At 38.1% G+C, this 13,246-nt stretch overlaps 1 protein-coding gene across 9 annotated transcripts in view; it reads right to left on the bottom strand.

Moving 5' to 3' along the window:
* Nucleotides 1-13,246, bottom strand: part of ESRP1 (epithelial splicing regulatory protein 1) — a 58,878-nt gene that overhangs the window by 16,224 nt on the left and 29,408 nt on the right. For 6 of the 9 annotated variants that reach the window (XM_081496967.1, XM_081496970.1, XM_081496972.1 and 3 more), the window contains exons 12-13: nucleotides 12,295-12,493; nucleotides 9,053-9,221 (exon numbers count right to left, since the gene is read on the bottom strand). In XM_081496967.1, the coding sequence (XP_081353093.1) occupies nucleotides 9,053-9,221; nucleotides 12,295-12,493 (368 nt within the window). The remainder of the gene's footprint in view (nucleotides 1-9,052; nucleotides 9,222-12,294; nucleotides 12,494-13,246) is intronic. The other 3 variants (XM_081496969.1, XM_081496971.1, XM_081496976.1) reach the window with 1 other exon arrangement.

The raw sequence follows: 13,246 nt of genomic DNA, 5'->3' as shown, positions 1-13,246 counted from the left end.
GAGCTTGCATTCTATATAACAAAAGTATAAGTGGGAAAAGAAGAAATAGATAAGTTGAACTGCATCAAAATTTAAAACTTTTGGGGAATTAGTCCCTGGTAGCTCAGATGGTAAAAAATCTGCCTGCAGTGCAGGAGACCTCGGTTCGATCCCTGGGTTGGGACAATCCCCTGGAGAAAGGAATGGCAACTCACTCCAGTATTCTTGCCCAGAGAATTCCATGGACATACCAAGGGGTCGCAAAGAGTCAGACATGACTGAGCAACTAATACTTTCTACTTTCACTTTTTTCTTCTGGTGATCCAATGGTTAGGAATCCATGCTTTTACGACGTGGCATGGCCAAAAACAAAACTCACCAAAACTTAAAAACTTTTGTGCTTTAAAGGACATCATTAAGAAAATGAAAAGACAACCCACAGACTGGGAGAAAATATTTTTAAGTCATATAAGATGTTCTACTTAGAATATATACAGAAACTTTACAACTAAAAAACAATAAGAAAAATTGCTCAATTAAAAAATGTGCAAAGGACTTCAATAAACTTTTCTCCAAAGAAAACATGTGAATGGCTAGTCAGCACATATAAAGTTGCTCAAAATCAATAGTTAAGTAAATGCAAATCAAAACCATAATGAGACAGCAAATCCACACCCATGAAAATAGTTAAAAGAGCTGAAAAGGATGTAAAGAAAGGAAAAATGCCAAAACATTGCTAATGGGAATGTAAGATGGTGAAGCCCCTTTGGAAAACAGTTTGGCTGTTTCTGAAAAGTTAAACATAAAGTTACCATATGACCTAGCAATTCTACTCCTATGTATATACCCAACTAAAGAAAGCTGAAAATCTAGGTCCACACAAAAACTTGAATGCAGATGTGTACAGCATCATTGATAGTCAGAAAGAATGAACAACCCCAAGTGTCCGACAGCTGATGATAAACTAAATGTTGTATACTCCTACAATGGAATATTGTTTAACCATAAAAAGGAATGAAAACCATTGATTCATATTACAACACGAATGAACCTCAAAAACAGGCTAAATGAAAGAAGCTAGTCACAAAAGACTACAAATGGTGTGATTCTGTTTATATGAAACACCTGAACAGGCAAATCCAAAGAAACAGAAAATAGATTAATAGTTATTTAGGGATGAGGTAGGGGCAAGTCAAGTGGATAGGAGGGAAGTGAATGGGAGTTGCTACTAATGGACACCAGGGTTCTCCTAGGGGTTACTCTAAAATTAAATTGTTAGAAGCACTTCTCTAGTGGTTCAGTGGTTAAGACTGTGTTTCCATTGCAGGGGGTGAGGGATCAATCCCTTGGTTGGGAAGCTTAAGATCCCAACACTCTGCAAAAAAAAACACAAGTCTCAGATGGACATAGTACCAATAACGTAATCGGTACTCAAAAGCTACAAAGATTCAAAAATTGATAGAACCACAAAGGAACCCAAGGGTTAGGGTCCAAATGAATGAGTCGACCCAACACTGAACACTGAGTTCCTAAAGGGCGTGGAGAGACTGTATAAACTAACAAGGAGACTGCCCTTGAAATGGTAAGAAACCCCACTGGGGTTGCAAAGACCTGAGAGGAGGTGAGACAAAATGAAGAGAAAAAGAAAACAGCATGGGGTGGGGGTGTCTCCCCAAAGGTTTATTTTCAAAAGACTGCTAGAGCATCACAGTTATGCAGACATTGCTGCTGAGACTCATTGAGCAAGTGACCCTGAGATCATGTTAAGAAACTGCTGGAGCGAGGCTCACAAGGGAGGGGATATATGTATACTTGCGGCTGGATTCAAACACGTAAGTTATAAAGTTGAAGATCCCCTCCATGGGAGTACTCCATGTTCTCTCTATGGATTTGAGAAATAACTGACAAGCTCAATGTGGAGAAAAACTGGATTTCCCTGAGAAATTTATGACTTCCTTTCCTTTGAAATTATGAATGTGAAATTCAAGTTTCCTCCTGCCCAAAGCCCATGATTATTATGCCAATATTAATTGCCTAAGATTAATTTAATTGCCAGACTATCAAATATTTCCTATCTTGTATTTTTATCAAGTCTTAATTTATATCACGATTTTTTTTTTAAATACTCGGTATCCTAATACATCACTGCAAATTCTTTTTCAGAACAGGGAAAGATATATGAAAACACTGAGGCCAAGGTGTCTAACAACCAAGAAAACTAAATATATACTCTTTCGAAAACAGTTATACAATACTTTTTCATTTAACAATTACAAATTACTAAACATTGGCAACACGGATAGCATTCCAAAGTAGAAGCAGTTATAGCATGACAAAGCAATGTGATGACTGGTCATATTTCTCTAGAGGACAGAGATCAAAAGCATTATCTACTTTATTAGAGAAAGAGGTTAAGGGTAAAGAAAATTAGAGGAGAGAATATACTCTCCTCTGAATGAGTCACAGTACATCAAGAACACGTTAACACGGAAAACATCCTGAGAAGTCTTACAGAAAGAAATCTGGTTTCTACTTCCTTGCAAAATTACTGCACCGAGTCTTTGTTTAACAATTATTAACAACCCTAGTGACATAAAGACCATATATTTGGAAAGTGACTGGAGAAACAATGTTTTAATCCTAGCAAGTGTAAAGGCTGGAATCAATTTTCATTTGGAAATTTCTGAACGAACTTGTTCATCTGACGTGAACAATCTCAAGAAGGCTAACTTTGCAACATTCTTTTGAGCTTAATACTCATGTAGATGGACTGGTCAGTACACATGGATCCTCCATTGCTGTTAGCTCCTCTTAAAGGCTACAAGTCTCTCCTTCCAAGTGCATCTACCTCCTGGAGAAAGTTTAAGTAACCAACAAACATAAAAACACTTTGGAAGGAATAAAGAAATCTTTTGAGAATCTATTTCACTAAAACAGTAAGCAAATTTAGGTACTGTCAAAACTGTTTGGTAGCTAAACTTAAATTTAGTCCAATTATGTTAAAGATTACAAAAATTTAAACCCCCTACTACAGTTATCACAGTATGTTTCAAATACATAGTAAAGTTACAGACTGCTTACTCAAAACAAGAATTGTCCCCACAAAGCTTCATTTTACATTTGAAAACTACATCCTACCCCAGAAATTATTTTAAAAGTAACCTTTTTGCTTGATTTAAAGCACAAAATGATAACTGATCTTCTTACATATTTTGAGAACAATGACATTTTAAAAAGTAGTATTTTGATGAAAAGCTGTAGATGAAGAAGCAAAACACACTGTGACCCATGCTATGTCACAACAATTTCCAGAGAGGCACGTGTACAAAAGCTATTATTTTGGAAACTACTTTTGGGCTGTTGCTTTTTAAATGCACTTTGGTCTTATTTTTGAATAGAATTGAGGACAACATTGAACGGCACAAGCAAAAGGCAAGCAGGATGACTCCATCACGTTCTTTCCCCCCAAATCAGACCCTGTCTAGAAGCAATCCCATTCTAGTTTTGTGGTTATTATGGTTTATTTTGAACTTAATAATAAATAAAATAAAAAGTCATTATTATTAATAAAATTCATAGACAAATGTCAGTTTTTCCTTTAAACCTACTTCAGTGCAATGAATATATACCATGATGTGAAGTCATTCAGTCATGTCTGACTCTTTGTGACCCCATGGACTGTAGCCTACCAGGCTCTTCCGTCCATGGGATTTTCCAGGCAAGAGTACTGGAGTGGGTTGCCATTTCCTTCTCCAGGAGATCTTCCCCACCCAGGGATCGAACCCAGGTCTCCCACACTGTAGACAGATGCTTTGCCATCTGAGCCACCAGGGAAGTCTTAATATATACCAAGGAAATGCTTAAATAGGGCAATGGAGGCAAAAGAGGCTTATTTTGTTTATCAAGATAGGCATATGTGTTCTAGTTAAGCTTATCTGCTTTAACTAAAGTTATCAATACCTAAGGGCTTCCTAGGTGGCACAGTAATAAAGAATCTGCCTGCCAATGCAGGAGACACAAGAGAGGTGGGTTTGATCCCTGGGTCAGGAAGATCCCCTGGAGTAGGAAATGGAAGCCTCCAGGATTCTTGCCTGGAAAATCTGATGGACAAAGAAGCCTGACGGAGTATAGTCCACGGGGTTGAGAAGAGTCAAACACAACTGCACACGAGTGCAGCGACAGCATCAGTGCTTGAGAGTAAGGTGCTTAAAGCTATACTGGGCACATCAATAGCAACACATGAAAGAAATGATGTCTAGGCTTTCGTGCTTTAAAATGTCCTTGGGGTATGACGACACCAGATTGGCAAAATATTGAGTAATAGATATATTCCCAAACTGCTTGTTTGAAAATTTCTGTAATAGGTTTTTTACAAGCTATGCTTGAAAATAACATTTTTAAGAAAAAGAATAGGGGGAAAAACATATATTGAAATCAATTAAGTGTTTTCAGTAATTAAAGTTTTTTGCACTTAATACTTTTCTACCAGGTTAAAAAGAATTTTAAGTATATTTTGAATTCCCTGAGTTACTCATTATATAAAGTCTTTAGTAAACAACTATTTCTTTCATGAAACTACACTGAATTCTCAGGCACTGATAGTATAGTCTATTGCCCACAACAGTTCTTGCTTATGTCATTTAGAAATGACTTTCAAATTGGGAAAGAAAAAAAAAGTTGTTTCCACCAACAGAAATTATCTGGTGTTTCCTCATTATGACATTGTCTGATATTGCATTAATACCACATTTTACAACATTCTAGTGTCATTTCACTGCATGTTGAGTTCCAGCTTGCATTTGTGACACTAAGTATTTGTTATAGAAAGAAAATTTTAAAACAAGAATTCTTTGTTTTTCTTGGTCCTATCAGAAAGCTTTCAGCAAGTACATTTGGCTTCCCCAGTGGTTCAGTGGAGAAGAATCCACCTGCCAAGCAGGAGACACGGTTCAGTCCCTGGGTCAGGAAGATCCCCTGGAGGAGGAAATGGCAACCCATTCTAGTGTTCTTTCCTGAGAAATCCCATGGACAGAGGAGCCTGGTGGGCTACAGTCTATGGGGTCACAAAGAGTTGGACACAACTCAGCGACTAAACAAGTTAAAGTGTATATGGAATGCCTCTGTACTGCTTGTTACATGGCGTGTGAACCTATACTTATCTCAATAAAACAAAGGAGACTGGAACAAGAAAGTCAAGTGTTTCAAAACAGCAAATGCAGGCAGCTCTCAGAGGGTTGGTATTCTTTCGGTTCAAGTGCAAAGAATTTCAGAAGAGAATACAAAGAGGACATGACAAACCAAGCACTGCAGAATGTTTCACTGTTACTAAATGTGTGTATTTAATGCTTGGGTAGCAAGAAGCTGATTTCACATACCGGTCATCCCAAGAAATAAAAGGATCCCCCCTCCAACCCCCACCCTGTCTCGTGGGCGTGCAAATAAAGCATCCCTCGTTAAAAATATCAAGCACCCCCGTGCCCTCTACTTTCTTTCAAGGTGAATATGTTATTACTGCTATGTCCTACAAAAGGTGAGGCAATGCATATACACAAGACGTTTATGTTAATCCACCTTTCTTTAAATTATATGACATTTAGCTTAAGATCTAGCATGTTTCTTACCTATGCTTATAGCTCTGATGTAAAAGAATATTCTTTTCTAAGAAAAATGAGAGGTCAGAACAAAAGGTAGGACTTTATGTAATGGGAGAGAAAAGGTGTAATGGGAGAGAAGTTTTGAGTGATAAGCAGGATGGGCATCAACATTTCTTTTGTATCCTAGGCTAAGCTCTGGCATACCGGGTACCTGAAACCTTCTTTCAAGTGGAGAAAGAAAAAACCAGTGTTCTTAAGCAGAAAATAGAACCACTTGTTTTAATTTCACTAACTCTTCAAAATGCTATTGTCACAGCCACACATTTAGACTGCTAAAAACTCATCTAGGTAATAAACAAAAAGCAATTCACTGGTACATTGCCTTTTTCCTTACATGTTCCTCAAGTAATCCAAATCCTTATGGTGAGAGATGCTATCAATATATTCTCAGAGCAATACCCACTCGAAGATAAACCAAGTAGGAGGAAATAAAATAAGAACAAATGCCCTCTAGCGGAAGGAGCCCTTTGAAGTCACTGACTTTGCACAGGGATGAATTCTGTCAGCTACCCTATGGCAGAAAGGGTTCCTATTTTATCAATCCCAATATTCCAAATGTGTTGCACACAGAGGTACCGAATAATAGCTTGCCCAGATAAATTTAAAGTTAAAAACAGGTAAAATCAGTATCATTTTCTGAGGGGCCTGCTTTTAAACATTTGCAAAATATGTTAGCATCTTTAAAGTAATGAACATATGGCATTAATCTGAAGCCAGACAGACATATTTCATTTAAAAAGTGGAGGGACAACATCCTATGATAAACCATAATGGAAAAGAACATGAAAAAGAAAATGTGTATAACTAATCACTTTGTTGTATAGAAGAAATGAATACAATATTGTAAATCAACTAAACTTCAATATTTTTTTTAAAGTGGAGGGAATTTAACTTTATTTTTAATTTGAAAAGAGAAACTCCAGAGCTTCCGATTTAATATCCTGTTTTAGCCTGAAGTATGCTATCTCCCATTTTCCTATACATCAGTAAATAAGCCAAAATATACTTTCAACATTTACATAACAGAGTCTCAAATGCCTTACAGTCATGTGAGGTTAGAAATTAATGGTGTTCTCCCAAAACTATGAAATATTTTATGGCTTTTGGAATTTGTTTTTTTAGATTATATCAGACTTTAAGTCTGGTTAACAGAACATTACTTTGTTCATGTGTGTAATTTCACTAGAATGAGGGAAATGTAAATTCAAATAATGAAACATACTAGAAGTTATTTGGAAATATTAATTTAAATACAACACACAAGCATGATTTAAAAATCCCACTTTTGTGAAACTGTTCCACAGAAGTATTTAACGATCAATATGAGGTTTAATAGAAAAAGATACAATTAGATGTATGTAAAAATAAAGGAATTTAAAAATTATGACATATTTTTATCCTTAGAAAGTTACATGAATGGGAAATAATTTGTTAGTTATCATGGGAAGTTACAAGAGTGAGATAAATTTACAGATACTCCTTAGGCAAGAAGTCAGGGACATACTGGCAAGTTGAAAAAACAAACCAAGCATATGTTAGTATGTCACATTATTTACAAACACACAGATGTGTATGTTCTCAAATTGATAACTGACGTTACTTTTGGACTTAGAGTTGTGTAAAATCTGAATCTACTTTTCCTCACTACTTCTATCCTCTTAGACTTAATAAGGAGGACATTACAAACTTTAAAACTACTAGTAGAAAAAAATTACAGGAACTATTAAGCCATAAATCAGTTTCTCTTACCTTTGGGGCTTTAGTTCCAGACTTAAGCTCTCAACTCACTCCGATGGGAAACTATTTCTAAGAGATTCCTTCTTTTAACAGTGTCCAGATAGCAAGGCGAGGATGGGATTGGGCACTCTGCAAGTGTATTACAGGCACAAGAAACTGCCCCCGACATCCAGGGGCACAGTGCATGCCACTCCTGGCATTCCGATGGCGTAAGAAAGGAAGACCAGGATCTTTCTTATAACCAGAGCCGCCACCAGCAAGTGACTGTCACAGGGTCCAGAGAAGGTGACAGATTGGGACTGGAGTGGGTGCCTGACAACTGAGAACAATTACTCATGCTTCTGAGCCTTTTCAGATTTTCAAAAGCTGATGATTATCATGGCTTTCTCACTATTCTTCTTCCCCAAAAGAATAAAGAACATTTTCAATATTTTCCACTTAGAAACAAGAATGAATGTTTTTAAAATTCCTAAAAAAAGAAAAATTAATTTATTGGCTACAAGCTTCACTGCCACCAAGATCTCAACGTTCTTGTTCCCTATGAGGAGACTGTAGATGGGGAGGAACCAGAAATACAGTGTGACAGGGAATTCCCTGGTGGCTCAGCGGTTAGGACACCACACCTCACTGCAGGGCACTCGGGTTTGATCCCCAGTCGGGAAACCAAGATCCCGAAAGCCATGCAGCAAGGCCAAAGACTCCCCAGCCAAACAAACAAAAAAGCAACAACAATAAAAAACCACAGTGTGACATAACTCTAGAGATCAGACAGGTGAGTTCCAGGCCAAAACCTCACACATACATTGGTGGATGTATTCAACACATCTATTTTAAATAGCTTGAGAAGGAAAAAACAAGGCCCTCGTGTACTTTCAAAAAAATTTTCAGCAATATTGCTTGTGCCAAAGTAAAATTTTTATTTTAATAAAGTGAACTGCTTAGTAACTAAACAAAGACTTAAAAATTTTTTTCTCTGAAAAGAAGATTGAGAATGAGAGGACATTATATATCCAAGTTAGAATCACAGGCAATCAGACCTGGGTGGGACTCAGGGACTCTAAAAACATGGCTGATCCCATCACTGTATAAGAACCAGAAAGGTTAAGTGAATTGCTGCAGGTAGAAGAGATGAGACTGACGAATTTCTCTCCATTTTATCCTGTTGCCTCCAAGAAATTGAGAACAACTAGAAATAATCAGATTTAAAATACGCTGAGTCTAAGAAAGTACTGAAAAAAATCTCATTCTGGACTTGTTAGTAAAGACTTAGAGGGGAAAGAATACAAGTTCTATAAAATTTAAAACAGTTTTTACCTATTTTGGGCTTACATGAATTCTTAAAAATTAATTGCCCTCACCATAGATTTTCTTGTTTTGTAATTCATTCACATGCTACTATCACTTTTATAATGATTACTGGGCTAACTCACGAACAGCCCTAAAATAGAAGGAAAAAGGGAAAGTTGTATACACAAGTAATCTAAAAGACTATGCTGTCAATAAGAGATGGATAAAAAAATAAACATTCTGGTTGTCTTGAAACAACCTTGGACAGAGATACACATGACCAGAAACAGCAGCCTGCCATGCTGGCGGGCAACATTCTTTTGCGGACTCAGGCAGCGGCTATCAAAGGAGTCCTTTGTTCCTGTCCGTCATCTCCTCTCCCCCAAGAGCCTTACCTGGGGTAGTACGCCGTGTAGTTCATGAAGAGCTGGGTGCCCGCGGGGTAGTACGCTGTTGAGGGCTGCAGTGCTCGTGGGTTCAGGAGCACCGAGGGCTGGTAAATGGCAGCTTCAGTAGGAATAACTGCTGCAGGAGCTGGAAATGTGTAGGAGGGAGGAGACAGGCCTAAACAAACAAAGAGAGAGACCTTGAGATATATTAGTAATATTGACATGTGATAGCACTGAAGCCATGAGGTCGCTGTTCCATACACACATTTGAAAGAAAGAGACCAGTTCTGTCTACTGTCCCAAGCAACTCCCTTTTGATTACATAGATAATACCTAGAGGCAATCTCAAATCTCACACACTCCGTCTACCTAAAGAATAGTTCTTAGTTTGAAATTTGGAAAAAACCAGTACCAAGTGGACTTTCAAGTCTTCTCAAAATTTCATGACACATGATTTTTTTTCCCTGCTCCTAATTGCAAGAAACCACAAACTAACTCTTTGAGGAGAGAAACATGGGACAGACTGACATTTCGTGTAACTTCAAACTAAAAGCTTTTTTTTTTCCCTTTTGAGAGCTATACTGCCAGTCCATCTTGTTATCTACTCTCTAATAAGCATGAGGACAGTTACGGTAAAATACTATTCACCGGGACCATGTACTATGCCAAAGCATAGACTGCGATAGAATAAACTAACCTAAAAGAAGTAGATTATCTCTGTACTGTGCACACTTCAAGGCAACCCAGAAAATGGGTTTTCAAAACTAATCGGCATCTTCAGACCAGTGCAAAAAAAAAAAAGTCAGATTCCGTGAAAAAAGAACCCTGAAGAAATATATGTGCAAGTCTTCCTGAGGGTCAGCTGATGCAAAGTGGATTCAGATTAAATTAGACAGGACTGGATTTTTTGTCTTCTGGTTATGCAAAGTCTTTGAAGACAGCAACTCACTTAAGTCAGACCACTTGCTGGTCCCTAGCTCTAATGTGTGGGATGAGCACAACTCTCCAGGACATCTGCGTCCAACAGGAGAGATACCTGAGAGGTGGCCTGAATGTGGGGTCCCTGACTTCAATTTTCAAATCTAGGATCACCAAATATATTTTGCAAACAGCTGAAGCCCAATGGATAACTTTTCACATGAAAACCTCTACTGTCTTTGGCTCTTCTTAAGAGGTTTCTGTATGCCTATGGAGGTAAGTAAGTTAGCTGAATAAGGGTACATAAACCCGAGACCTGAGAGTGCCCTGGTGGCCTAGTGGTTAGTATTCTGGGCTTTCACTGCTGTGGCCTGGGTCAGTCCCTGGTTGGGGAACTGAGATCCTGCAAGCCAAGCAGTGCAGCCAAAAACAAACAAACAAAATCAAAAAACCCCAACCCCTCCAAACAAACCAAAAAAACCCAAAAGTAACATATTGATCTCATATTTAATTTTTGGGTGCCTCCTTCATATCCATCAAAAACTGTTACATGTTAAGATACCTAATGTGTAGACAATTTTAAAATTATGATCCCTGGCCTGAACAAGTCCAGAGAAAGGGCAAACAAAACTGAGGCACCTAAGTCATAAAGAGAGGGTCACCTAAAGTGAGTTGGCAGAAAAAAATAAGTGCAGTAGAACAAGCATCCCTAAAGAGGGAAATGGCAACCCACTCCAGTATTCTTGCCTGGAGAATTTCCATGGACAGAGCCTGGCAGGCTACAGTCCAAGGGGTCACAAGAGTTGGACACAACTAAGCGACTAAACCACCAGAACAAGCATAATAGAAAATGCACAAATTTTGGTTCTGATTTTTTTTAAATGAGCAAACTCTTCTATTAAAATGATGAACAGCTGAATTTTAATTAAAATGTTTAGAAAGTAATAAAAATATGGAAGTAAGTTTTTATGTAAAAATGCATTTAAATTTTGAAAAATTATTATTTTAGGGTTTGTGATAGAAGAAAGAGAAATACAAGTCTTATAAAGCCTGTAATGACCATTTTTTCCACTAGGAAGAGAGAAGTAAAAAGATATCACAGTAAAAGAACTGGGGTTATACATGATGGAGAAATTCCCTTATCTTACAATGCTTGATAGATTATCAGTAAAGGAAATTGTAAAAGTTACTGATATTATCACTGGTTTATGGTCAGGAAACACACAACAGATTGCATTAAGATATCCATTTGAGCCCAATAAGAATGTTTTAAACTTTATAGTCATTAGTGATCAATTCTTAGATATTCACCAACAGCAAGCAGCAGATAAATGGAATATTAGCATTTAGGAATTCCAAGGGCAATAAAGGATTAAGCCCTACCAATTGTTCTATGAATAATACTTTATCAAATAGGCTTACTGGTATGGATTCCTCTTCACTAGAAAGTGATGTGTTACACTCCACGTTTTATTGGAATCAAGCACACCATCCAGTTCACTTTCTTAGTTATCTTTGGACTATACTTTGAGTGCTACATTCTTTAAACATACCCAACATACTTCCTAAGAAAATGCCTTATTCAAAACTGAAAACTTTGTCAGGAAATTCAAGTTTTGAACATCAGATCCCCAAATGTTCCTTAGTCATGAACCAGAACTTGGTCTCCATGCTAAAGGGCTTATTCCTCTCAAACAGGATTCCAGATGGCTTGCACCCAGGTGCCAATGAGCAACAGCACGGCTTGATTTAAGCACTGATCCTGTGATCCAATGGTAACTTTGGCTAATTTGTTTACGCATTTTAGTTTTTACTAACTTGCTCATTCCAGATATCCTGGAGAGCAAGAGAGATGCTCTTCAGGTTATCCTTCCCCCAAAATACTTAATGCTCAAAAAATTAAAAATGCAAAACAGACATCAAATCACCCTTTGCTTTAAAAAGAAACCCTCAATATGTTGTAGGAAAAAAACAAAAAGGATCTGTCACACTTATTTTACCTTTAAATGCGTATTAAAATATCTACATAGCCAGGTTGCCTCCCAGAGTCAGTGCTTATCTTGAGCACACTAAGCTTCAGAAATCAAGTGCTTATCACTGGAAAAGCAAGAATATAATTTGAAAGGAGGTATCTGTAGCATCTCTAATTATGGGTGTCCGCAACCAAGGTCTTAAATGATTACCAGATACTACCGATTTCAGATGGGAAAGCCTGATGTAACCACCTCACCTGCCTTAGAAAGAATGAGGGGCACAGAAAGTTATGAAAGCAGCTTAAGCACCTACCAGCATACAGCGTAGAATAGCGCCAAGACCCAAGAAAAACTTACATGGTAACTTACATGGCGGTGGGGATAAGCCATTTCGATTTAAAGTGCCCCCCATTAACACAAAGTTCATCTCCTCAGCTGAACACTGAAAGACTTCAACATATCTGTCCTTCATGGTTTTTTTATGACACTTCTGTGCAGCCATAAATGCTCTGTCCGCAGACTTCATCTGGATAAAGGCATCTCCTGACGGGCGGCCCTGAGCGCGTAAGGAAGAATAAAAACAAAAGGAGACTGTCTCCTTCAACAAGGAAGTGGTTGCTTACAAAACATGCACAGTGACAATCACCCATGGTACAGACATTTTAGCCACAAAATCTGGGTGACAGTAAGATCTACTGAAACCTGACTTATGTTTCATCACCTAATCGACAGAATTGCCCACAATACCTTGATGAAATAAGTTTTGAGAGCTCATAGCTGAAAGTGATCCTCTTGGGTTTTTTATCAACTAGATTTATGGGTTTTTGGAAGAGTCTCTTTGTGACTGCGGTTTCAAAATATAGGATGGTACACTGGGTTTTTCCCTTTCAGAAAAATCTGATTAAATCTCACTCAACTGAGAAAAGCTAGTAACAGAACCAATATTAGAGCTTTACCCACCCTCCTCCATGAAAATGAACAAACCAGTGTTCTCTATGGGCTCTCAAGTCTGTCGCTCACTGACGTGTTACATCCCTTTTCCTCCTCCCTGAAGCCTACCTAGATTGGGGTGTGGTCTGCAGAGAGGGAAGGAGGAGAGAAGCTGGGATTGCAGAGCACGGTGAAGGGTGGCGAGAGCTGGAGTACCAGCACTGCGTGGGGGTCCCCCTCTCACCTCTTCCTTTGCATCTCTATTTTAAACCTTGGCCAACAGGTGTTTATAGACATTTCCTCTGTTGCTAACAGCTTGCTAAAAATCCTACTTAAAACAAAGCTGGTGGATCTGTGCTACACAGGACCAGAATGCCTT

Source organism: Giraffa tippelskirchi, chromosome 6, assembly GCF_054371585.1.
Source record: "Giraffa tippelskirchi isolate mGirTip1 chromosome 6, T2T-mGirTip1v1.2.pri, whole genome shotgun sequence".
In the NCBI taxonomy this organism is placed as follows: Eukaryota; Metazoa; Chordata; class Mammalia; order Artiodactyla; family Giraffidae; genus Giraffa; species Giraffa tippelskirchi.
This window is presented reverse-complemented; position numbering and strand designations above follow the sequence as displayed.